Below are 26,828 nucleotides of genomic sequence, written 5' to 3'. Positions count from 1 at the left end.
TCGAATTCCAGTCACCCATGACTATTAAATTTTCGCCTCCCTTCACTACCTGAATAATTTCTTTTATCTCATCGTACATTTCATCAATTTCTTCATCATCTGCAGAGCTAGTTGACATATAAACTTGTACCACTGTAGAAGTGTGGGCTTCGTGTCTATCTTGGCCACAATAATGCACCCCTATTTGATTTTGTATTTATAACCCTGCATTCACCTGACCAAAAGTCATGTTCCTCCTGTCATCGAACTTCACTAATTCCCACTATATCTAAATTTAACCTATCAATTTTTTTTTTAAATTTTCTAACCTACCTGCCCGATTAAGGGATCTGACATTCCACACTCCGATCTGTAGAATGCCAGTTTTCTTTTTCTCGATAACGACGTCGTCTTGAGTAGTCCCCGCCCAGAGATCCGAATGGGGGACTTTTTTACCTCTGGAATATTTTACCCAAGAGGACGCCATCATCATTTAACCATACAGTAAAGCTGCATGCCCTTGGGAAAAATTACGGCAAGGCCGTTTTGGTTAGTGTTACAAGGCCAGATCAGTCAATCATCCAGACAGTTGCCCCTGCAACTACTGAAAAGGCTGCTGCCCCTCTACAGGAACCACATGTTTGTCTGGCCTCTCAACAGATACCCCTCTGTTGTGGTTGCACCTACGGTACGGCTATCTGTATCGCTAAGGCACGCGAGCGTCCCCACCAACGGCAAGGTCCATGCTTCATGGGGGGACTGCTTGCATACAATACGTAAATTAAAATTTCAGTTGAGACATTACATTTTACTCTTATAATTTTCATTAATGTACTGAAAGTGATGGGAAAATAGTTTTTGAGCAGTAAATGATACAATAATTGCATTAATACCTTACTCATGATTGTTTATCAAGCTAGTAAATCATTTATATTCCTTGCAATGCATACTGGGGTGATTCTCTTGGAATATGTTGCATGCTTACAACATAACAAATAACTTTCTCATAACCAAAATTCTTTTTCAGTATTATTGTTCACTTATAGTTTCTTCACTTCTCATTCCTCCATTACATAACTTTTCATTAAAATTTAGAACTGCAACTAACCACAGCTTTAACAATTGCCTCCATAACAGCATCCAATTTGGCCTAACAGTGGCCTATATATAGATTCTTGATAAGGCAGGCTTTCTATAGTATTATTTTAATTATGATTTCTGGTAATTTACTGTGGAGAAAATTTTGTACAAATAAGTTTAAACATAGGAGCATGGTCAGCAGCATATTAAACAAATATATCTGAGAGTAACTGTTCTGTGAAATACCAAGATTTTCCCATGCTAAATTTTGTAAAATGAAAATTTTTAACAATTAGTGTTGAAATATGTAAATTTAGCTGAAAAGAAATGGATATTTTAGTTTCCGAAAATCATTGTAAATCTAATGCTAAAACTTTATCATTTTGTGTAAGGAACACTGTTGAAAAACATGATGAATATAAGTAAATTAAAAATTGTTTATATTATGAACAATGAGTTTCATCATTGTATAGAATTCAGTTAAGTTATTTACATTTGTAGATTGGTTATTACTACTTGTGCTGTTATACAATGCTTAGTGTAAGTTGAAAACTGAGACATGACCATACATACGGATTTATCGTGTATCATGTTGTTCTGGTAATTAGTACTTAGAATATAAAATTGAATATCATAACTTCTTATGAAAAATACGCAGCCAGGTAATACGTCTAATAATTTTGCATTACAAAATTCCATATCATTTGGCAAATAATTCAGTTTTAGAGGAAAATTTGTCGTCCATTAGAAATAACTTCTGCTTTTTTTTAATAGTCTTTCTTTCTTTACCAACTTGATATTCTTATTGTTTCACTATGAAGGACACATGTTCTGGCATGAGAGATATGAATATTTTAGCAGACAGAATAGCAATGGCGTCAAACTAGGTTAACAAAGTCTCAGGTTAGTAAAGTCTCAGTGGCATAATTCTACTTTTGTAAGATATCACTGCTCTGTTGTCTGTTCACTCAGTGGAATTGGAGGGTAGTATGATGATAATCTGAGGCAGAGCTGTGATTGCGGTAGCTTAAAAAACAGGTGAACCAGTCACAATTTCTGGCGGTGATCTCATGTGAATTCAGTGTCCTCTGGCATTTGGCTGCAGCTAGCAGCAGCTCATGGCAGCTGATTTAAATGTTTCTTCTTCAGAGATATTAGTAGTGTACAATGAGCTGAGTGTGGGTGATGAAAACATTGTTGATACCATCATATTTTGAGAGAGTATTGCCTCATACATATACAAACACGGAAGATTCGATATAGGCAGTAAAACTCTATACATGATAAAATACATTCACATCTTGTTGCCTGAATCTCAAAGCACCATGTGAAACTTGTGATTCTAATTGTAAGTAATTATTAGTAAATTAACTGTGCTGACTTACAGCTTACAAGAAACATGTACCATAATGTTTACAACAGTAATGTTTCCAATAGCTTTCAGTTTAAATATTTATGAAGTATGCTTATTTTTATTTCTGTTATATTTTTATTTCAGTTAAAATATTTGTTAAGTATTTTTATGGTTCTTATCTGTGGATTGTATGGCAGTACATAATGACACACTGGCTGACAGAAATTGAGGTAGTAAGCTCATTAGCACAACATTATTGGCATAAAACCTTATACTAAGCCAGGAAATAAAAGGGTGAGCCAGGCACTTCATCTTTCCTCCTCAAGTTGCTGGAGGTGATTGCACAAGCCAAAGTTAGCATTGCTCCAACATCCAGACAAAGGGAGGAAGTAAGATTAGGGTTTAATGTCCCATCAACAGTGAGATCATTAGCGACAGAGCATGAGCTCATTTTGGGGAAGGAAATTGGCTGTGCCATTTCTGAGCAACCATCTCAACATTTGCCTTAAGTGATTTAGGGAAATCAGAGAAAATCTAGATCTGGTTGGGGATTTGAAATGTGGTCATCCCAAATACAAGTGTGGCGACTTACCACTGAGCCATCTCACTTGGTAATATCCAGTTGAGATAAAATGATAACAGACATCAGTGTGGATGTGTGTCATAGACACAGGTGTCCACAAGAGGTGGCACATGCCCTGTTCTTGAATTTAGGGTACAGACTGTTTATGCATTTCTAGAAGTGATTGTCTACAATTGTACTCGACAGCAGATTTAGCATTGATTTATCTAGCTGAATATTGGCCCTGGGTTACCCTTTACCCAAATAAACCAAAACATGTAACTTTCAAACTGTGTTTTATTGAACTTCAGCTGTGTCAGTCAGTTTTAAAAATAGGTACATGTAAGAAGGCAGCAGTGTGATTCATTTTGCACAGAGAGAGACAGAGAATACCATATTTTACCGACTACAAAATGCTACAGATCAAAAAAATGCACATTAATTGTTAAGCAGTTTTTTAAAAAATAACATTTTTACCACTTTTATTATTAGATTGCAAAGCCAGACAAAAAAGTTCTTACTTTATGAAACCAAACTGATCTTTAAAATCCCTGAAAATCACTATCTGAACTTTCATCTTCTTCTTCCTTTTCATCATCATCATTCTCCTCTTCACATTTACACTCATATTCAGAAAAAATCGACCACCTTGAACGACTAGCAATAGGACATTCATATTCACAGGACATATACTGGAGTATGTTCTGCAAAAATGATTAGCATTTGAACTATGTCGGCCTGCAGGTTCAAAGTCAACATCAATATCACGGCGCAACACCAAGTATTGGGAAAATGTGCCTGCGGCTCTTGCTGTCACTATAAACCAAAGGTAATAGAACAGTGTGACTTGAGCAGGCATGCACGATGCCTCACAGACATATGCGCAGACCGTACCGTCAGATCAATGAGTTTGAAAGATGGCACATTATTGGCATGAGAGAATGTGGTGCATCCATCTGGAAACTGCTGTTCACATGGGACAAAGTGTTTTGGCAGTGGAACAGGTGTGTGCAGAATGGTTCATGGAAGGCCATAGAATTCAATGAGATGGGTCAGGCCGCACCACCCAGAGCCCTTGCCCCTGCCCGAGAAGATAGACACCTCACCCAAATGGCATTGCAGGACAGATCTGAATCCTCCTTGGCTCTGGCAGAACAGAGTAAGACATCGTACATTGTCTGGGGTGACAGTTCTTCACAGCATGGATTAAGTGCACATCGCCCACTACTCTGTCTACTTTTCACGAATGTGGAGAAACATGGTAGATGGCAGTAGTGTATGGAACAGTGTCACTGGAGACAGGAATGGCATCAGACAGTATTTTCAGACAAAGTCAGGTTCTGTTTTGTTGAAAAAGATAGCTGCATTTTGGTTTGCCGCCAACAGGGACCAGCATCACAGGACTGCAGTCACACAAGGCATGCAGCACCAACTGCAGGCCTTATGGTGTGGTGTGCTATTGGGTACAGGCACAAATTACAGCTGGTGTGTGTCCAGACACTGTGACCTGTATGACCTATGTGAATGACATCCTGCGACCCATAACCATACCTTTTCTGCATGACGCCCCAGACCCAATTTTTTAGCAAGACAGTGCATGACCACATGTTGCCACACGAACCCAAGCCTACTTGGTGTCACTGGATGTCAGCCTTTTACCCTGGCCCATCAGATCACCAGACTTGTCACCAACTGAAAATGTGTGGGATATGGTAAAACAACGGGTGTAGCACTGTGACCCAATGCCAACCACCACAGGTGAACTTTGGAACCAGGTGCTTGCAGCACGGATGGTTATGCAACAGGACACTATTTGCACCTTATGTGCATCAATGCAATCATGCGTGGAACAAGTTATCAGGGCCCATGGCGGACCCTGTGCCTTCTAGGCAACAGGACACCTGCTGAACTGAGGTGGTTGAAATGCCAATAATTGCTGCAGAACATACTAATGTACATGTCCTGTGATTATGAACGTCCTATCTATAGTTGTTCAAAATGTTCTGTTTTTCTGAACATAAGTGTAAAATGATCTTGACTGCCATTGAGATCATTACTTATGCTACACTTCTTAAAAGATGTATCAGTAATGTCTTCTCTCACTATGAACCATGACTGTTTTATCCACTGACCCACTTGTTTGATCATAAGTCACTTTAAAGCCTCCTTCGGTGTGAATTCATGTAGGGTTTCATTCATCCATTTGTCCCATTCCTCTCTCATATACAGTTTAAATTGTTTATTTATTGAGACATCAAGAGGTTGAAATTGTGAAGTAAGTCCTCCTGGGAAAACAGCAAGCACTATCTTTTCCGGTCTCAATTTCTTTTCCACAGAATTTTTCAAATTACTCATGTTTCTCACATCGGTGCACTGCTGCTGCCAGTTGAATCCAATGTTGCCAAATAGAGATGTTTGTTTCCCAGGGCACTGAGTATATGGTCATTTTTAAGACTGGTAAATTTTAAATCAAACGCTGGACATTTTTGTATTAATATGGTGTATAAGATGCACCTGAATTTTGGAGGCAATTTTTTGAAGAAAAAAGTGCATCTTATGTTCCGTAAAATATGGTACTTTGCGGTATTCCCAGTGTGATCTCTCTCTCTATCCCATGCTTCACACTCCAGCCACTGCCACCTTCTCTGCTAACTGGAAATGCAGGAGTGAGTGCTACATTCAGGCACAGTTCCAAAGTTGCTTCCATTCAGTGCTGCCTTGATTCGAGGAAACAAAAAAAAAGTCATGTGGAGATTAGATTAGATTAATTTTTCGTTCCGTAGATCCGTGCTGAGGAGTTCCTTGTGGATGTAGAACATGTCAATTTTTTTTTTTTTCTGAACAATACTAATAGTATGAATATATACATCATTTGTTTCTATTAAAAAATTCGTCAGTGGAGTAGAAGGAGTTGGCCACTAGTAAGTCTTTCAGGCTCCTTTTAAACTGATCTTTATTTGTAACTAAATTTTTTATGATTGCTGGCAAATTATTGAAGATTTGTGTTCCTGAGAAGTGGACCCATTTTTGAACTAAAGTAAGTGCTTTTAAGTCCTTGTGCAGATCATTTTTGTTCCTGGTATTGTATGTATGAACTGAGCTGTTTGTTGGAAAAAGAGAGAAATTGTATTGGACAAATTTCATTAAGGAGTAAATATACTGAGAGGCAGTAGTTAGTATACCCAGTGCTTTGAAGAGGTTTCTACAGGACGTCTGTGAGTTTACTCCACAAATAACATGTATTACACGTTTTTGGACTCTGAAAACTTTTGTTTGGCCTGAAGAGTTAACCAAAAATATTATACCATATGACATTATTGAATGAAAGTAGACAAAGTATGCAAGCTTTTTCATTTTTATGTCGCCTATGTCTGCTAACACTCGAATTGCAAATACAGATTTGTTAAGGCGTTTCTGCAGTTCTATGGTGTGCTCCTCCCAACTGAATTTATTATCAAGTTGTAATCCCAGGAATTTAAGACTGTCAACATCTTCTATCTGCTCTTCTTCATACTTTATGCATATGCTGGGTGGAAACCCCTTACAGGTTCTGAATTGCATATAATGAGTCTTTTCGAAGTTTAATGTCAGTGAGTTGGCTTTAAACCATTTATTAATATCCATGAAAATATCATTAGCAGAGCTTTCTAGAACTACACTTGACATACTATTTATTGCAACCCTTGTGTCATCTGCAAACAAAACAAACTCTGCTTCTGGCAGTGTAACTGATGAGGGATCATTAATGTACACAAGAAAAAGCAATGACTCTAAGATGGATCCTTGTGGGACACCACATGTAATTTCTTCCCATTCTGATGATGACTGATGACTTAATTCACTAGTCTCTTGCCCTGAGACCCTTTGTTTCCTGTTAGTGAGGTATGACTTGAACCATTTTGCAGCACTGCCCGTGACACCATACAACTCTAATTTATTTAAAAGGATGTTGTGGTTCACACAATCGAATGCCTTGGCAAATCGCAGAAAATACCTGCTGCTTGTAACTTGTTATTTAGTGAATTAATTACATTTTCACTTTAGGCGTAAATAGCCTTCTCGATATCAGAACCCTCCAGAAATCCAAACTGTGTTCTATATAATATGTTATTTGTGGTCAGATGGTTGAGAAGCTGCCTGTACATTACTTTTTCTAAAATTTTTGAGAATGCTGGCAAAAGTGAAATCGGTCTGTAGTTTGATGGTATCTCTTTATCCCCTTTCTTGAATAGAGGCTTAACATCTGCATATTTTAGCCAGTCAGGAAATGTCCCTGTTACAATTGACTGGTTACACAAGTAACTTAGAATTGTACTAAACCCAAAAGAACATGCCTTAATTAACTTTGTTGATATTTCATCATAACCACTAGAATGCTCTGTTTTTAAAAATTTTGTTATGGAAGTTATTTCTTTTGGTGAAGTGAGTGACATGTTCATATACCTGAAGCTATTTGTAAAGGCTAGTTTCAGATATTCTTTGGAGTCTTTGCTAACTGCATGATGTCACCTGCAGTGTCTCTTTCTATATGGCAACATTGGATTCAACTGGTAGCAGCAGTGTACTGATGTGACAGACATGAGTAATTTGGAAAATTCTGTGGAAAAGAAATTGAGACCAGAAAAGATAGAGCTTGCTGTTTTTCCAGGAGGACTTACTTCACAATTTCAACCTCTTGATATCTCAATCAATAAACAATTTAAACTCTACATGACAGAGGAATGGGACAAATGGATGGATGAAACCCTACATGAATTCACACCAAAGGAAGCTTTAAAATTCTGATGGATATAAATATGCTGCAGTAACATCCATGTGCAAAACTGGAGATAAGCAAACCACCTCTGATTACAGATGTATGTCACTCTTCCGAGGCTTTCCAAAAGTGCTTGAGAAAGTGACCTATGTTACTGACTAATTTAACTGATCAAAACTTTTTGACCATCTCTCATTTTGGCTTTTGTAAAAGATTCTTCACACTGAAAGTAATACAAGACCTCACAAGCGATACTGACTGAGCTGAACAAGAAAAATTACCTTGTTGGTATATTCTGTGACCTTGCCCCCAAGCCTTTGATAGTGAGGATCACAAAATTCTACTTAACAGACTAAAGTGTTATGACATCCCCTTTGTATGGATGGAATCTTAGTGCTGTAATGGAAAGCAGAGGGTCACAAAAGAGGCTCGATCTTAGGCATGAAAATAGTTTCAGAATGTGAAGTGCCTCAGGGATTGGTACTGGGCCGACTCTTGTTTCTAACCTACATAAATGATCTTCTAATGACTTTAATTGGCAGTTCAAAGACTGTAACGTTTGCTGATGATGCAAGTGTACTAATCAAGAGTCCTAACTCATCCCTGCCAGACACAACTCAGTTGAGAGCTGAACAGGTCTACAAGTGCTTCGCAGGGAATGCACAGTTCAGTCACATTAATGTGACCACTGCCTATGCTCGACATCAACATGCAATAACCACTCAAAGATGGCAGGTGGCAACATTACTGGTCAAGGGTATATAAAGCGTGTGAGGGTGACTAGGAAAGCAGTGCAGTCATTGTTGAAATGTGGATATAGCAATTTATCTGACATCCAAATGGGTATGATCATTGACTTTCAGGCCAAGGGTGGAATTATTTCTGAAATAGATAAGTTTGTTAACCGTTCATATGCTGCTGTGGTTTAAGTACACCATATGTGGCAAATTTGAATCTAATCTGATTCTCAAGTTTCAGGGATTTAAAATTTTTGTTAGCTACATGGCAAGTAGTAGTGTTTGTTATTAAGCTGTATAGCAAGTGTACTATAAATAGGACTCCATATTCATAGGAGTAAAAATATTTTCTTTGAAAAATGCAATTGTGATCAAGTAAATATTAAGCTACTAATGGCACATAAAGAAAAGCTGTATAATAAAACTAATGAACCAGCAACATTTTTCAAACTAGCAGCTTTCTTACTGACATACTAGATTAATGTTACATGGCAGCCAGAGGTAGTGGTCATGTGTGTGAGAGTTACATTTGTGTGAATATGTGTGTGTGTGTGTGTTTTCTAATTCAGAAGAAGGGTTTTTGGCCAAAAGTTTACTTATTTAGCAGTCTTTTTGTTGTGCCTCTCTGTGATGCAACACCTCCACTCTGCCCTTTTCATAATATCATCATTATTCCACGATGGATTTTCCATTGTTTGAATAAATGTTGTTTATCACAGGCAACAACACATCCATTGCAACATCAGCAATGAAGTTTAATTACCTTGGTGTGTTTGCTATTGCTTCTGATTTTGTTTGGGATGTTTCCTGCAATAATTTACTTGCCTTTGGTATTAACATGTATTCCCTGTACTGTATAACATCCTTGGTTTACAAGAACTTTCCAAAAGTTGCCTTTAGGAAATGGTTTATAAGATTTTCCTGATAGTTTTCTCTATTTCTTTGTTAACACGTGATCAGGCTGTTAAATAGCGTCTGTGAGGTACAGCAAACACTAAAACATTTGTATGTATCACAGACACTAAAGTTTCCTTTAGGACTAGTCTAGTGCCTGCTAATTCACTTTTTACAACATCATTTGATCCCACACAGTTTATTACATAGTCTCTTCTCAGTAAAACTGAGAGCTGCTGACAGTTTTTTTACTCACCTCATTCATGGGTGTGACAAGTAAAATGTTTCATTCAGCAGGAGTTCACTACACTCAGCTGGCGGCTACACGGGTAGTGGAGGCTGTGTGGCATGGACTGGGCGGTTTTTTAGCTTTTAAGGCCTCGAGAAAGTACGGGGTGGGCTACAATCTTAAAGGGTGCATGGTAAATACAGGACGTGCTTGAATCAAGGAACAGTCGGAATTGTAGTTGTAAATTGTTGTAGTTGTGCTGGGAAAGTCCCTGAGGTTCAAGCACTAATAGAAAGCAAAGAAGCTGAAATCGTTATAGGTACAAAAGGCTGGCTAAAGCCTGAAATAAGTTCTCCAGAAATTTTTACAAAGTCTCAGACGGTGTTCAGGAAAGATAGATTAGGCAGAATTGGTGGTGGAGTGTTTGTGTCTGTCAGTAGTGGTTTATCTTGTAGTGAAGTAGAAGTAGATACTCCGTGCAAATTGGTATGGGTGGAGGTTATACTTAACAGCCGAACTAAGTTAATAATTGGCTCCTTCTACTGACCCCCAGACTCCGATGATATAGTTGCGGAACAGTTCAGAGAAAATTTGAGTCTCGTAACAAATAAATACCCCACTCATACGGTTATAGTTGGTGGGGACTTCAACCTTCCCTCGATATGTTGGCAAAAATACCTATTCATAACCACTGGTAGGCAGAAAACATCTTCCGAGATTGTCCTAAATGCTTTCTTCGAAAATTATTTCGAGCAGTTAGTCCACGAACCCACGCGAATTGTTAATGGTTGCGAAAACATACTTGACCTCTTAGCCACAAACAATCCAGAGCTGATAGAGAACATCATGACTGATACAGGGATTAGTGATCACAATGTCCTTGTAGCTAGGCTCAATACCGTTTCTTCCAAATGCACCAGAAACAAACGCAAAATAATTTTATTTAAAAAAACGGATAAAGTGTCACTAGAAGCCTTCCTAAGAGACAATATCCATTCCTTCTGAACTGACTATGCAAATGTAGATGAGATGTGGCTCAAATTCAAATATATATTAGCAACAGCAATTGAGAGATTCATACCTCATAAATTGGTAAGAGATGGAACGGATCCCCCATGGTACACAAAACAGGTCCGAACGCTGTTGCAGAGGCAACGGAAAAAGCATGCGAAGTTCAGAAGAACGCGAAATCCTAAAGATTGGCTAAAATTTACAGACACGCGAAATTTGGCACGGACTTCAATGCAAGATGCCTTTAATAGGTTCTACAATGAAACATTGTCTCGAAATTTGGTAGAAAATCCGAAGAAATTCTGGTCGTATGTAAAGTACACAAGCGGCAAGATGCAGTCAACACCTTCGCTGCGCAGTGCCGATGGTACTGTTACCGATGACTGTGCCGCTAAAGCGGAGTTATTGAACGCAGTTTTCCGAAATTCCTTCACCAAGGAAGACGAATGGAATATTCCAGAATTTGAAACACAAACATCTGCTAGCATGAGTTTCTTAGAAGTAGATACCTTAGGGGTTGTGAAGCAACTCAAATCGCTTGATATGGGCAAGTCTTCAGGTCCAGATTGTATACCGATTAGGTTCCTTTCAGATTACACTGATACAATAGCTCCCTATTTAGCACTCATATACAACTGCTCACTCACTGATAGATCTCTACCTACAGATTGGAAAATTGCGCAGGTCGCACCAGTGTTTAAGAAGGGTAGTAGGAGTAATCCATCTAACTACAGACCTATATCATTGACATCGGTTTGCAGTAGGGTTTTGCAGCATATACTGTATTCAGACATTATGAATCACCTCGAAGGAAATGATCTATTGATACGTAATCAGCATGGTTTCAGAAAATATTGCTCTTGTGCAATGTAGTTAGCTCTTTATTCGCATGAAGTAATGGCCGCTATCGACAGGAGATCTCAAGTTGATTCCGTATTTCTAGATTTCCGGAAAGCTTTTGACACCGTTCCTCACAAGCAACTTCTAATCAAGCTGTGGGCCTATGGGGTATCGTCTCAGTTGTGCGACTGGATTCGTGATTTCCTGTCGGGAAGGTTGCAGTTCGTAGTAATAGACGGCAAATCATCGAGTAAAACTGAAGTGATATCAGGTGTTCCCCAGGGAAGCGTCCTGGGACCTCTGCTGTTCCTGATCTATATAAATGACCTGGGTGACAATCTGAGCAGTTCTCTTAGGTTGTTCGCAGATGATGCTGTAATTTACCGTCTAGTAAGCTAATCCGAAGACCAGTATCAGTTGCAAAGCAATTTAGAAAAGATTGCTGTATGGTGTGGCAGGTGGCAGTTGATGCTAAATAACGAAAAGTGTGAGGTGATCCACATGAGTTCCAAAAGAAATCCGTTGGAATTTGATTACTCGATAAATAGTACAATTCTCAAGGCTGTCAATTCAACTAAGTACCTGGGTGTTAAAATTACGAACAACTTCAGTTGGAAAGACCACATAGATAATATTGTGGGGGAGGCGAGCCAAAGGTTGCGTTTCATTGGCAGGACACTTAGAAGATGCAACAAGTCCACTAAAGAGACAGCTTACACTACACTCATTCGACCTCTGTTAGAATATTGCTGCGCGGTGTGGGATCCTTACCAGGTGGGATTGACGAAAGAGATCGAAAGGGTGCAAAAAATGGCAGCTCATTTTGTATTATTACGTAATAGGGGAGAGAGTGTGGCAGATAAGATACGCGAGTTGGGATGGAAGTCATTACAGCAAAGACGTTTTTCGTCGCGGCGAGATCTTTTTACTAAATTTCAGTCACCAACTTTCTCTTCCGAATGCGAAAATATTTTGTAGAGCCCAACCTACATAGGTAGGAATGATCATCAAAATAAAATACGAGAAGTCAGAGCTCGAACAGAAATGTTTAGGTGTTCGTTTTTCCCACACGCTGTTAGGGAGTGGAATGGTAGAGAGATAGTATGATTGTGGTTCGATGAACCCTCTGCCAAGCACTTAAATGTGAATTGCAGAGTAGTCATGTAGATGTAGATAAAGATGGTGCTTCTTCTTCTCTCTCTCTCTCTTTCCAAATAACTGAATTTAAATACAATTCAGAAAGGGTTGCATTTTGTTATGTCCATTTTGAGAATTTTCAGATCCAGTCGCTTGAGCAAGAGGATTGCTTCCCCTACTAAACACTTTGCAGTCTTCTGCAGATACAGAATTTTAGGTGAAGCCAACCATTTGAAAATACTTTTTTGTGTTTGTCAAGGGAATACTATTTACAGCACCCTACTTTTGATTTTTCTTGGTCGGTCCCCTAGAATCAAAATATTGTACAATTTTATGCAACAGTGCTTTTTTATTTTGGTTGTCATAACATTAACTCATGAGAATTCAAAATTTCCATTTGTTTCCTCGCCCTAGTTTCTTTTATGTGACCAGTTTCTCCATTTAAACATTTGTTGTACTCTATCATCATATCATATTTATGTTTTAAGCTTTGATTATCATCTGATAAATGAGAGATAAAATCATGTATACCATATTTTACCTATTTAAATGTTCTAGTTTTAACAAGTTTTAGCATACCTTTAGTAGTTTACCACTCTGCATTTAATTTGTAACACTTTTTTTTCAGTTGTTTATCAATTCCCTTGCCATTTGAAAGTGATTATAATATGAAGTGGACTATCCATTCTTGATGCATTGACTGTGTATTGCCATTTATGTACTAGTTTCTTTTGCTACTTCTATATCATTACAACAAAATATTAGGTACACATTCTGTCACACTGTTCACTAGCTTCTGTACACATTTTGCACTTTTCACCACTCCAACTTTCATCCCTCCCAATTGCCGTAATTTTCTGAATTGTATTTACATTTGATCTTCTTTAATGTGACTCACATTTTTATATTAATTAAAAGATAATTCTCTTTTTTACAATAACTTTTAATCCTACTGCTTAATATAGTAATTTACTAGGTGAAATGAGAATAAGGTTCATTTATTTGTAAATATGTCTCTAGTGTACATAATATAAATGTAGTAAGCATGACTCTAATGTACATATTATAAAATGATCAACTTATATGTTCTTTCTGTTGCACAATGTTTCAGGGCCGCTGAATAGCATCTTAGTATGTTTCTCCATATATTCCAATGTACCCATAATACTCGACACCCAACTTGGTAGTGACTCTGTCCCAGCAATACATGGTCTGCGATTCATGGGTATGGGTTGGATCATCATGGTGCACACTGTTTTCTATCTCAGTGATTATGCCGGTATGTAAAAAGCATGGGAAAATGCAAGTTTTGGTGTCAATTACATATTCCTATTAGAATTCAAATTAAATATTCATTTGATACTGGACTAGTGCCACACAAAGTTTATTCATAATGCAGTGGATGACCAAGAAAAAGTCATATAAAATATTGTTTTATTGCATCTGTAATACTATTGACCATAGCAATTTTTATGACTAATGAGTGCTATTGAATCATAGATTGTCACAGTTCCCACACAGGAACTTGGGTGCTATTAAGTCCACCATATTACTGGAACATGACAAAATTATATTAGTAAGATCTCAGCAGTGTTTGCACAGGTATCCACTTTAAACCTTTCTTGGTGTATCCATTTATTTCAATAATTTCATGCGGATTTATTTATTTTTGCCATTATTTTTTTTCTACTGGCATTTTGGAAATGCCTCTTTAAGAGTTAACTGCTATTGAATTCATATCTCATAATAAATTGTAGTTATATAAACATGTTACATGAATAGCCATAATACACTTCACAGGTACCTGCCCTCCTCCCCTTCACTTTGCACCCTACCTCCCCCCCCTCCTCTCTCTCTCTCTCTCTCTCTCTCTCTCTCTCTCTCTCTCTCTCTCTCTCTCTCTCTCTCTCACTCTCTCTTCCTCTCTGCAACACCCCGCTCCCAACACACACACACACACATATATCAATCCTACATTTCATACCATAGGCTAGTTGTAACCATTTTTTAAGTATCAAATATTAACAATGTTATACAGCACAATTTTAGTACCTAATCCATTTAGATGAAATGCTCACTTCACTTGTAAGAACAGATTGAAATCATAAGTCCAAGTTGGCTTAAACATGTATATGTTATTGTATAATCATTTTATTTTGATCTTATAATGAATGTAGTTTTGAAGTAAGGCAAATCAGTGCACTTGTAGACTCACGCAAAATTACATGTTGAATCACAATAATTTACACACTCAGAGAAGATATGATTTTTGTCTTCCAAGTTCACCGCATGCACACTGCAGGTAAGGTGGAAGGTGATAGGGTTCAGATGTTTGTTTAGCAGCTCTGACTGAAGTTCAGACATGAAACAGTATTCCTGAAGCTCCTTAAACATTGGCAGTTGAGATAGCAGCGACAAAGTGCCAGGAAAGAATGCATTTGAGCATACACTCCTTCCCAACGTTTGGAGGACTCCTGTCTCTTATTGCTCTATACATCTTTCCTAAGCTTCCTTCTAAATCTTCATAAATATCTGTAGCCTGCTTTTCACTGTGATTTGTTCTTGTCATAAATGACCTCTTTTGTTGAAATATCCACCATTCTGTTTACTACAATGCTTCAGTTCACCTTTGCCAAGCATATGTTGCTGTATGTTGATAATTGTGGGATAATTTATACATATGAGTGTTGTCTGTTCTGTCAGACATGCAGTGTCATATACATGAATAATTGTTGTGAAAGGAATGGAAAATAAATGGGATGGGAAAGCCACACAGAGTATTGTGGCAATGCAATGGCAAGAGTGTAAAATTTGTGGCAGTCTGGGACTCAATCCCTGGTGCTCCACTTCCCTGGAACAGTATCATTGCTGCATGGTCACCCAGACACACTTCCCATCAGCCCCCAATTCCCAACTTCCCGTTCATTGCACTGCAATGTCCCTCCCCTTAAACCAGGGCCGGCCAAACACTGCACAGTGTGCAGACGTGTCGAAGTGATGCACATGTGCACACGTGTACGGCAGCGAGCGACAGCGACATCTGTTATTAGACATGTGTCCCAAATGAATGGTGACGGCTCCACTTCCCTGTGGTACAAGCAAGAGCGCAACATATCCTGTCTCGTTTACCCCTGGTGACCGTAACCTTAACAGAGAAGTACTGAGAAATGGCAAGTGCTGTGAAAAATCAAAGGATGGGAGATCTATGTTTTCAGTCATTTAAAAATGACTGGGAACTGCAATTCTTTTTTGTAGCCGTTGGTAGAAACTCACAGTGTTTGCCGTGCTGCCAAATAATAGGCATCCAGAATAAGTTTTCAATTTGAAAGGCATTACAATACATATCACAAAGACGAGTGTAGTGTAATCAACAGCGAAGAACGGGAAGCAAAATTAAATGTCCTTCAGGAAATGGATGAGACACATCAACTCGATTTTACTGTATGTCAAAGTAACTGATACTTCTTGAACTCTTAGTTTCTTGTGTTACATTTATGTCTGACTTACTGTACGCTGTACAATGTACTGTTTTCAATTTTCCCGAATGACAACCACACTAAATCTTCACTGTGAGCAAGTTTTAAAATCGCATTAAGAATTGCACAATCTGGGAAACCCTTTTCCAAAGGGGAGTTTGTGAAAGGGTGTCTGATTGATGCTGCAGAACTTGTGTGTCCCACGAACGTTAGCAGGTTTCAAGAAATCAGTTCATCTAAACAAACAGTGACAAGACGTATCAGTGCTATGGCCAGAGATCTGCACAGGCAGCTAATAAATAAGGCTAAATACTTTGTTGCTTTCTCTGTTGCGCTCAATGAAGCAACAGATCTTACAGTTACAGCCCAGGTTGTGATATACACACGAGGTGTCGATAACGCACTTTGTGTAACAGAGGAGCGATATCTCTGCATAGAAACATGCACTACATGAACGCTGATAGCTGCGGCATGCACACTGTGACCCAGAAGTTGCACATGTGCAAGAGCACCGCATGCGTGCAGAATTTCTGGCCGGCCTTGCCTTAAACCCACCACTTACAGATTTCTGATCCCTGTAAGAATTCAGACATTGGTTGTGCATCTGCACAGAAACTTTTTGATCAAACAGCCATTACATCCATAGAATTATAGATATGAGTGGCATCTGTTCTGCTGGACATGTCTGACAGAACAGACACCACCCATGTCTACAAATTACCCCATTGCTTATGATACTCAGGATCTTTTTACATTGTTCCACAATTATCACCATAACAGCAACATCTGCTTGGTAAAGGTGAACTGCAGCATTCTAGTAAACAGAATGGTGGATATTTTGACTAAAGAGGATATTTATGACACTTGTGATGAAGCATCTGGGACATAGACATGAATAATTGAGGTGAATCAGAAATCTGTGACTGGAAGGTTAATGGGCGGGGGTTGTTATGGTGCAGTGAGCAGGAAGTTTGGAATTTGGGGCTGATGGAAAATGTGTTTAGATGGCCAAGGCAGTTAACGCAACTGTTCTAGACATGCAGAGCATATGGGTTTGAGTCCCAGTCAGGCATACATTTTCAACTCCTACCGTTGTGTTGCCTGAATGCCCGGTATGGCTTTAAGTCATTATTATTTTCTTCCTATCACTTTCCCATATCATTTCATTTCCATTACTTTCACCCCAATGATTCATAAATTGGATGATTGTTCCATCCACTGTGTATGTGCTTCAGGAGAGCAAGTGTTGATCTGGAATTCGTTATTACCATGAGTTGGTCTTCCATTTATAGGTAAGCATATTTTAGGCACTTTTAAAATGGTTCTCAACTGTTTAGTTAGATCAGCAATTTTGATTGGAAGAATAAATTTTCCTTTGTTCCTGGAAACAGAATCCCATTTAGTGCACCCATATCCTTTTTTTCTGAACAGTCAGTCAGTTTGTAGTCGATGCTTTGCCATTAGGAGGCATAGTTTGCAAGGATGACGTAAAGATGAAATCTAACAAGACATTGGACTAAAAAGTTGTGCACTGGAAACCAATATCAAAACAGTTTAAGATCTAAGTGGATGTGCTCCTAATATTACAGGGTGCAACAGAAACACCTGTCAGTTTTGAAACTAAAACAACATTTCAGGGGAAAGTTGGGAAAGTGTAAATATTCTTCTCTCTCTCTCTCTCTCTCTCTCTCTCTCTCTCTCTCTCTCTCTCTCTCTCTGGTTTATTATTATTATTATTATTATAAAGCTACATTTTGTTTCTAGTGGAGGATTAGTGTTGCTATAGCAAGAACAAAAATGATATATAGAACATATTACTCTATAGAGCAACACGTAAGATACGGTTGTGGCTAACTGAACACTCTGGCTGGTTAGCAGTAATACACGGTACAGAGTAGGCCAAGAAATTATTTGTGAGCGCTTAAATAATAGTGTTTCCATCACAGCTCACCAGGGCACCAATCCAGGTGGCCTCTGTAAGAGGGCCTGTGAACTGTAAACACTGGTACCAAAAAAAAAAAGCAGTTGTACTGAAAAAGCACTGATACCTAAAAGTGCTGGTACTGTGGAAAAAAGCATTATCTCACAAGGTACTGAGATTATGAGTCACGGAAAACACCAATGACAGTGTTGATGCCCATTTCATTGCCCAATTATGACAGCTGCTGTAGCATGCTGCATGAAGGCACCAGCAAGTAGGGATGGAAATGATGAGGAGATGGTTTGGCGTGCCACCCCCTTTTTCATGAGAGGCCATAGGGCAGGGTCAGGGATGGCATCTCCATAGCGACATCCTTGTTGAGGTCAGCTGTTGGCACCAGAGGTGTCATCAGTGGGGGCATTGGAGATGATGGCTGCACAAGACCCAACAATGGAAGTGGTGGCGGCTATGGTGTCAGTTACTGCAGGGGCTGCACCAGCGACGGTGGTCGAGGAGTGGGGCACAAGCAGGAACTCCAGACAGTGATATGCTATACAGCAACCCCTGCTGTAGCGTGATCTGGATCAGCAGGGAGTGTTAGAGGTGGTGGGCTCTGCAGAACAGACCCTGCCATGTGCGGCTGCAGCTGCTCAAAGTGATGATACATCCACCTGCCTGTAGTGTGGCTTACAGACAGATGATGACCCCCGTGATGCTCAATGATGGCGGGAACTCAGTTTGGCTGGTGGCCGAAACTATGGGCCCAGACAGGCATGCCCGTCCAGGACCATCGAAGATCTGTCGATGCCAGTGGATGTGGCTTGGGATGCAGCTGGTGAAGGATGGTCTGTGGTCAATGTCCCTATGGCAGCAGGCAGCTGTGCCGGGCTCTTGTCCTCCACTAGAATGAAACAGTATGAACTCAAAAAATGGTCTAAAGTGCCTTCAGAAAAGTGGCCAGATACTTAATTCCGCATCTGAGTTTTAAATGTCCAAACCATGTGTTCTGCCTCACCATTACATTGAGGATGAAACAGGGGAGCTGTGAGATGCGAACACCACAATCCTGACAAAAGATGCAAATTCTTGAGAAAGAAATGTGGGGACATTATTGGTAACATTCATACACAAAAATCCCTCAACTACAAAAATCTTAGACAGCGATGAAGTAGTGGCTGCCACATACGTGGACAGACAGTGTGCAGTGTAGGGAAACATGGAACAGGCGTTCACTACAATGAGCCAATACTGATTTAGGAAGGGCCCAACAAAATCAATATGTAGATGCTCCCATGGGTGCAGTGGCATGGCCATGGGAAGAAAGATACCCACAGGACTGCCTGTTGCTGAACACAGTGAGTACAAGTGGCAACAAGCTGTGTAATGTCCCCATCTATGCCTGACCAGTGCACATGCTGGTGGAACAAAGCTTTGATGTGAGAGGTCTCTCAATGACTGACATGCAGAAATCACAGTACATGACACTCTAAGGAAGCAGGAATCATAACCTGGGGAGCAGCGTGTTCCATAGCTAAAATAGGAACCCCACCAAACACAGAAAAGCGATGCTTAAGGGAGAAGTAATTATGCAAGGTATCAGAGGCACAGCCTGGTGGTGTTTCCAGCCAACTGTGCTGCACAAAAGAGAGGACCCAACTAAGCACAGGATTCACAGCAATGACCAATGCTATCGTGGCACTAGTGATGGGAAAACCATTGACTGTGTTCTGATTCTCAATATCTAAACTGGAACAAAGCAACTCATCCTGATCGAACACCAGGTCCGGTCAGATCGGAAGGAGAGATTAGGCTTCAGTGTTGGCATGTTGCACTGTCAGCCAGTAATGGCTCTAATAATGATAACGGGAGAGGAAGAAAGCCCACCACTTCAAACAATTCGCTGCCGTGACCAGCACTGAAGCGGAAGGCTGAAAAACAGCAGCCAACTGCTTGTGATCCATGATTAAATGAAACTTAGAACCATACAAGAAGACATGAAATTTCTTGAGGGAAAACACAATAGCTAAAGCCTCCTTTTCAGTCTGAGAATACTGCTGCTGAATGGAAGTTAGTCTTAGAAGCATAAGTGATAGGTCATTCAGACTTGTCTGCATATTTGTGCGCTAACCCCATGTGAAGATTGTGTTGAGGAGCGTATGTAGTCAACACAAGACACTGACCCAGCTGAAAAGTGGTCAGACATGGGGAAGATTGAAGCTTAGATTTAAGCAAAGCAAATTCCTGGGCACAAGTGGGGGACAGAAAAACGGCACATTTTTACCCAAAAGTGTGTGCAGGAGATGAGTAACAGTGGATGCATGTGGCAAAAACTTATGGTAGTATGCAACTTTACCTAGAAATACCTGCAATTTCTTAACAGAGGTCTGCCATGGCAAAGCCACAATTGTGTCAACATGGTGACCCAGTGGCTTGACCCCCATGTGAGTAACGTCAAAATGACTGCACTTGAGACACACAGACTGCAAAGCAGAAAACAATGATTGGAGATTATTAAGGTGGTCTTCAGTGCAAGAACCCAAAACAATGATATCATCAAATTAACTGATGCAGCCTGGCACAGACACTATCAGCTCTTCTAAAAAACACTGAAAAATTGTGGGTGTGCTAGTGACACCAAAAGGCAAGTGTTAATATTGGTATAGGCCAAAAGGTATATTGACAATGAGAAGGCACCTAGTAGCCTTATCCAAAAGGAGCTGGTAGTAGTTTCCAACAAATCAGTCTTGGAAAAGTACTGGCTGGCCGATAATTTTGTGAGCAACTCATCAAGGTGGGGCAAGGGGTATGTATATATCATGGACTGTTCATTAATCGTGACACTGAATTCGTCATGGAGGTGAAGCTTACCCGTTGCCTCCTTAACGATGACCAGTGGTGTAGCCCATTTGCTGGAAGAAATAGGCCAAATGACATCAAACAGTCTAATTCAGCCTTGGCAGAATCGTGCAATGCGAAAGGCACCTGCTGTGCCCAAAAAAAAAAAAAAAAAAAAAAAATGAGGACAGGCGAACTCTTTCATGGCAATGTGAGCCTTAAAAACTAGTAGCACAACTGAGCCCAGGGGAAAACAGAGACAAAAGCTCAGAGAAGAGGGACTCCAGTTGCTGATACAGAACTTGATCTGATCTGATACTACATTTACTTCACCAGCAGTGGAGAAATCAAAAGCGTTAAATGCTTCTAACACGAACAGGCCTGTAGTATGAGAATGTTCCACAACAAGGAAGGTGAGAGGGAGAACAACAGATTTGTAAGACAGGAATGGAGAACTGATCTAGGATTGAAATCTGCTGTTTATTGTAGCTAACCAACTTCCATGAAATCTGTGTGAGGGGAGGGGAGCCCAAGTCCACACACATTTGCGCATTTACCAAAGTCACTACAGCCCCTGTGTCCACTTACATTTTTAGCAGTTTGTTAAATGCATGCAAGTCAATAAATAATTTGTTTGGGGAGACAGCAATTGTAGATACAGTTTATGTCAACTGGTACTACTGTGTCCGCCACGTTTGAAGAGGAGGCAGTTTGTCCTTTCTTTTGACACTTGAGTTGAGGGTTGTACTGCTGCAACAGCTTCCCCATCATCCTGAACATTTGCAGTGTCCCTAACAGGGACTGATTGAGCTTTTTCTAATATCTGCCCCCGTACAGCAATCTGATCCCCTGCGGCCCATGACACTTCAAAGAATTGTACTATATTGAGCACATCCGTAAGTATTGGATTCTGAAATCTATAAGTGTTGGATTCTGACACTGAAGTGCTTTTTCACAGCCTTCCCTATCTTCCGACAGATGAATAATAACATCACACCCCATGTGATTAGTGTAGGCTTCGTAACAGGTACTAGTGACAAATTTACAATGACAACTCAATCCATGTAAGCCTGCAGCCCAGGATTTGTAAGATGTATGGATGCACGAGCTCTGAAATCGTGCACACCATGAGTGAAAATAACATTTGGTATGTAGCCACCTTGCTGAATTACACATTCAAGTAGACTGTCTAGAAGAGATAACATAACTCTCTGCAACATGTTTGGAATCTCCCTAATGCATGCATGAATCTGTTCTTTTAACATATTGAGCTCATTGAGCATTACTCATTTTGTTTATAATAGCCCAACAAAAAATAATCAGGTGCTATCAAGTCAGATGAAGGAGCGGGCCATTTAATTTCCCCAAAGTGAGGCATAACTCTGCCTGGAAACATTTCATTCATGGCTCCCATGGAAAGAGATGCAGTTAGGGGTGTTGCTCCATCTAGCTGGAGCCATAGGTGATGATGGAGATTGCCTCGATGACACAGATGTTTGCAACATGGCTGTGTAGCACTGAGAATTTGCTGTTACATTATGACCCATGTAAAAAAAGACCAATAATGTTGCCGAAGAAAATTGTGCATCATAATTTCACTTTTACATTGTCATACGACACTCCAACAATTCACATGGGATGTGTGCAGCCCAGAACTGACAGTTCTCTTTGTTTACATACCAAAACAATTGGAAATGGGACTTGTTTGATATCAATAGCCTGTTCATGATGTCCTCTTTAACTTGCAGACCCTCCAAGAACTTGTTGCAAAATTGAAGTCTCATCATCTTGTACCTTTCAGTAAGCTTATGGACAACTTGTATCTTGTATGCATGGTAGTGAAGATCTTTGTGCAGGAAACGGTGAACTCTGGTATTGGGCAACCCAAATGTGATAGCTTGTCACTGAGCTTACCATTGAGGTCTATGCTAGGCCATGTCCCCTACACAAATAATGTTTTCTGGTGTAAGTACCAAACAGGAATGTCGTGCAGGTTTTCTGTCCTTCATAGTTCTATTTTGACACCACTATGATATCCGTAGCGTCAGAGTTTTGCTAATAGAGGCATCATGTCAACCAAACCCGCATTGAAAGTTGCATTGTGCAGCTGTGATATATTCTGTCTGTATAAACTCTTCTACTGCCACAATGTGGTTTTCCACAGACCAGCACTCCATCTCAGCTTAACTCCAGAGAACAGTGCCCAGTGTGATGCGTGGTATTACAGTGTTGTGTGATGGATGGCCTGTGAATGAAAGTCTAAAAATGTTCAGGCTCTCCTGATGCACCCTGTATGGGGGACTGTAGTCACAACTTCACCAGAACTGATGAACATTATCAGCTGTTAAATCAATATCTAAAGGTAATATACACCAGTTGCTCTTGAATGTTCATTTCATTCTTAGGTATTACTATATATGGACAATGGGGTGAATATTGTGGCACCAAGGCAAACTCTCCATGTGTTACATTGGCACTTGGTGTGGTGTTCAGTCAGAAGCAAGAATAAACCACAGCCTGGCACAATCAAGATATGGCAGTACTACAATGTGGTCAAAGTTAGTCCAGCCATTCAGTCTTCATTCCAGATGCAAATCTTAGTAGACAGAGCTGCCAGCTCTGGCAGCAGCAATGATTCTGCCACAGGTGGCAACTGAGTTGAACTGACATTGGATAACAGATATGGGTACATTATGCTATGCTGATTCAAACCTCCACCAGTCATGGTGGCTGGTGAATGGTGGTGTACCAGTTTCTCAACAACATGTGACCAGATGTTTTCAATGATGAGAGATCTGGAGAATGTGATGGCCAGAGCAACACTCAAAGAGCCTCTGTATCGAGACATGCCAAGGCAGCATGGGCAATATGTGGCCTTGTTGAAAGATAATGTCATGGAGACTTTGAAAATATGACACAGACACCAGTGAAATAGGAAACACCAACAATATATTCATTCACTTCACATGTCTGTCTACTTGGTTGCCAAGCAAATGACCAATGAAAGAAGGAGAAGAGCAAGATAATAACTCAGTGGAGCTGATAATGAATGTGCTGCACCAAACAATTGACTAGCTGCACTATGGTGGTGTGCACGTTAGAAGGTGGCAACACTATGCATTCTGCACAGAGAAAGACATAGAATACATTGTGGTGTATCCAGGGCGTTTCTCTCTCTGTCCCATGCTTCATGCCCCAGCTGTTTCCTACAGTGGTAAGTGGTAATGATGAGGTGAGTGCTACACTGGGCCCACGTTTCTCCTTCTGACTCTGCCTGGCAAAATTTATATGCTTGTAAAACTACTACTGTCATATCTTAACATAATACTTGTTGTGTCAGCTTTATTCCTCCCATAGTGAACACAACAGTAGATAAGTAAGCTCACCATACCTAAACTAATGTGAAAATTAATCCTAAATGTTCGACGTCCACTCCGATGTGTGTCCTAGAGGCAGACGTGGCAGAATGGCACTATTGTCAGAACCATCACATGATATGCTGCTCCTTGCCACTGTGTTTCCCCCCTTTCCTCATCACCTTATAAGCACACCTCCATAGCTGTCATTGCCAACTGCATGCAAATTTCAGATAATAAATTCACTTTGGCCTCTGCCACATCACACCATGCATTACTGCCCATATTCGACAATTTTAAAATAGTTATGTCTCTAAAAATTATTGACCTGAGAGGGTACCAGTAGTGATATTTTTTTAAAACAGTTTACAAGATGTACAACTTTTCTTCCACCGTTTTTCCCCAACATTTGAGGCTTTAATGAAATAAATTGGTTACACATGTAACATTCAAAGTATTTTCCATCACTGGCCACTACTTTCTCCATCTTTCGGACAGTGTATGAATCCTGGTTCGAAAAAACTGTTCATGTTTTGAAGTGGTCCACGAATCGATCTAATTTCTGACTTCTTCATGAGATCGGAAGTGTTGGTCAACCAGGCCATGCACCATTGATCTAAACAGGTGATAGTCAGAGGGAGCAACATCTGGAGAATACAACGGGTCAGGTAGGACGTTCCATTTTAACGTCTCCAAATACGTTTTGACCTCTTTTTCAATGTGGGGTCGAGCGTTGCCATGCTGCAAAATCACTTTATCATGCTTCTCACTGTATTGTGGCCATTTGTCTTTTAATGCTCTGCTCAAACACATTGATTGCATTCAATAACGAGCACCTGTGATTGTGTCACTTGGTTTTAACACCTCATAGTACATGACGCCGAGCTGGTCCCACAAGTGCAGAGCATGATCTTGGAGCCGTGAATATTTGGTTTGTAAGTCGACGTGGAAGCATGGCCGGGATATACCCATGATAGGGTTACCGTAATGAATCCATTTTTATGTCCCTGGTCAAAAGGTGATGCAGAAATCCCTTCCATCTTTGCCTCTGAAGCAACTGTTCACAAACACACAAATGCGTTCAACATCTCTTGGTTTCAGCTCACACGGGACCCAAGTTCCTTCTTTCTGAATCATGCCCATAGCCTTGAGAGACATTTTGAAATGGCTTGCTGTGTCACTCCCACTAATCATGCCAATTCTTCTTGAGTTTCACACGAGTCTTCACTCAGCAATGTCTCCAATTCTTCTGCATCTTCAAAAACATTCTCTCTCGCAGCAATATGCCGGTCTACAACGTTAAAATCACCATTCTTGGAGTGTTGAAACCACTCACAACATGTTCTCTCACTAATAGCATCCTTACCATATGTACTTGAGAGCATTCGATGAGACTCAACTGCTGTTCTCTTCATATTGAAACAAAACAATAACACCTCCCGCAAATGACAAGAATTAGGCTCGTAAACTGACATTTTCAATCAAGAACAACAATATGATGCAGATACAAATCGACTAATGTTTGAATGAGGTTATGTTGACCGAGGTCCAAGCTAACTGCCTGACGTCTGTGATCTGTTTCTTTCGACCACTGCTTAGCGTTGTGGCCACCTATCGGAAAACGGTGGTAGCAAAGTTGTACACCTTGTAGTTTCATGACTTGACCATAATTGAAATCTACCTGCTTTTGCCAACTGTCCCCCCCCCCCCCCCCCCCACCACCACCACCACCACCATAAAATTTCATTGCATGCATCAGGGGTAATTAACCCCTGGTTGGGAATCACTGTGTTACATACATCAGTATTGCTGTGCATGCATTAGGGTCACTCAATACCTGTTATAGGTAGGCCTGCTATTAGATACATCAGGACTGCTGTAAATAACAAGTTAATTAAATTCCTGTGACCTATGTTTTTTTTTCTAATCATAGCTGTGCTAAGTCTTGTAAACCAGTTTTGTACTTTAAGTGAAGTTATCAGCATCACGTGTAGGCAACAGTGGAGAAAAATCAGGAAATGTCAGAGTAAACTTAAATGCTTCATTTTTTAAAATACCTTTGGCACCTTGAAACCGCATATTTAGTTGTGAATAAATGCTATCACTCATTGGGTAAAAAAAGTATCAGATCTAGTTACTGGCTCTGTCAGCCTCTCATCCTCACAAAGGTTATCAAAGTGCTTCTTTACTATTTGCATTAATTTTTATGAAACTGACACTCAATGGCTCCATTTTTCCTAGATGTTGAATGCCTCATCAAATGATCTTTCAGTGGTAGTTCTGGTATTTGTGATAGTACATAGAGCCATTCTTAAGATGCTGTATTCAGCTTAAGACTTATTTCTACACTTTGTTCTTTATATTTCTCATTTTTAAGACAATAGAACTTTTTTTAAGTGCATGGATTCTGTCATACTTCCCAGCACAATGCATTTAGTTTACTTACTTTTTAAATCCTACCAATATAATATGTTGTGGTGAAAATATTTGTATGTTGCAGTGAAAATATTTATAGATATTCTCAGCTGCTTCAAAAAACAGGACTGTTTCACGATTAATCTCTACAATGTCTTAAAGAACAAAATTTAAATTGTGACTTGCACAATGGACGTTATAGACATCAGGTGCTGATTTGATTCTTTTTAGGTCCAGCATTGTAGA

General features: G+C 39.9%; 1 protein-coding gene across 1 annotated transcript in view; it reads left to right on the top strand.

The window, feature by feature from the left end:
• Nucleotides 1-26,828, top strand: part of LOC126297521 (nose resistant to fluoxetine protein 6-like) — a 310,627-nt gene that overhangs the window by 147,032 nt on the left and 136,767 nt on the right. Inside the window, exon 6 of the mRNA XM_049988414.1 lies at nt 13,691-13,858. Within this exon, the coding sequence (XP_049844371.1) occupies nt 13,691-13,858 (168 nt within the window). The remainder of the gene's footprint in view (nt 1-13,690; nt 13,859-26,828) is intronic.

The sequence above is a fragment of the Schistocerca gregaria genome, chromosome X, assembly GCF_023897955.1.
Source record: "Schistocerca gregaria isolate iqSchGreg1 chromosome X, iqSchGreg1.2, whole genome shotgun sequence".
In the NCBI taxonomy this organism is placed as follows: Eukaryota; Metazoa; Arthropoda; class Insecta; order Orthoptera; family Acrididae; genus Schistocerca; species Schistocerca gregaria.
The sequence above is the reverse complement of the archived record's forward strand: the minus strand, read 5'-3'. Positions and strand labels throughout refer to the sequence as shown.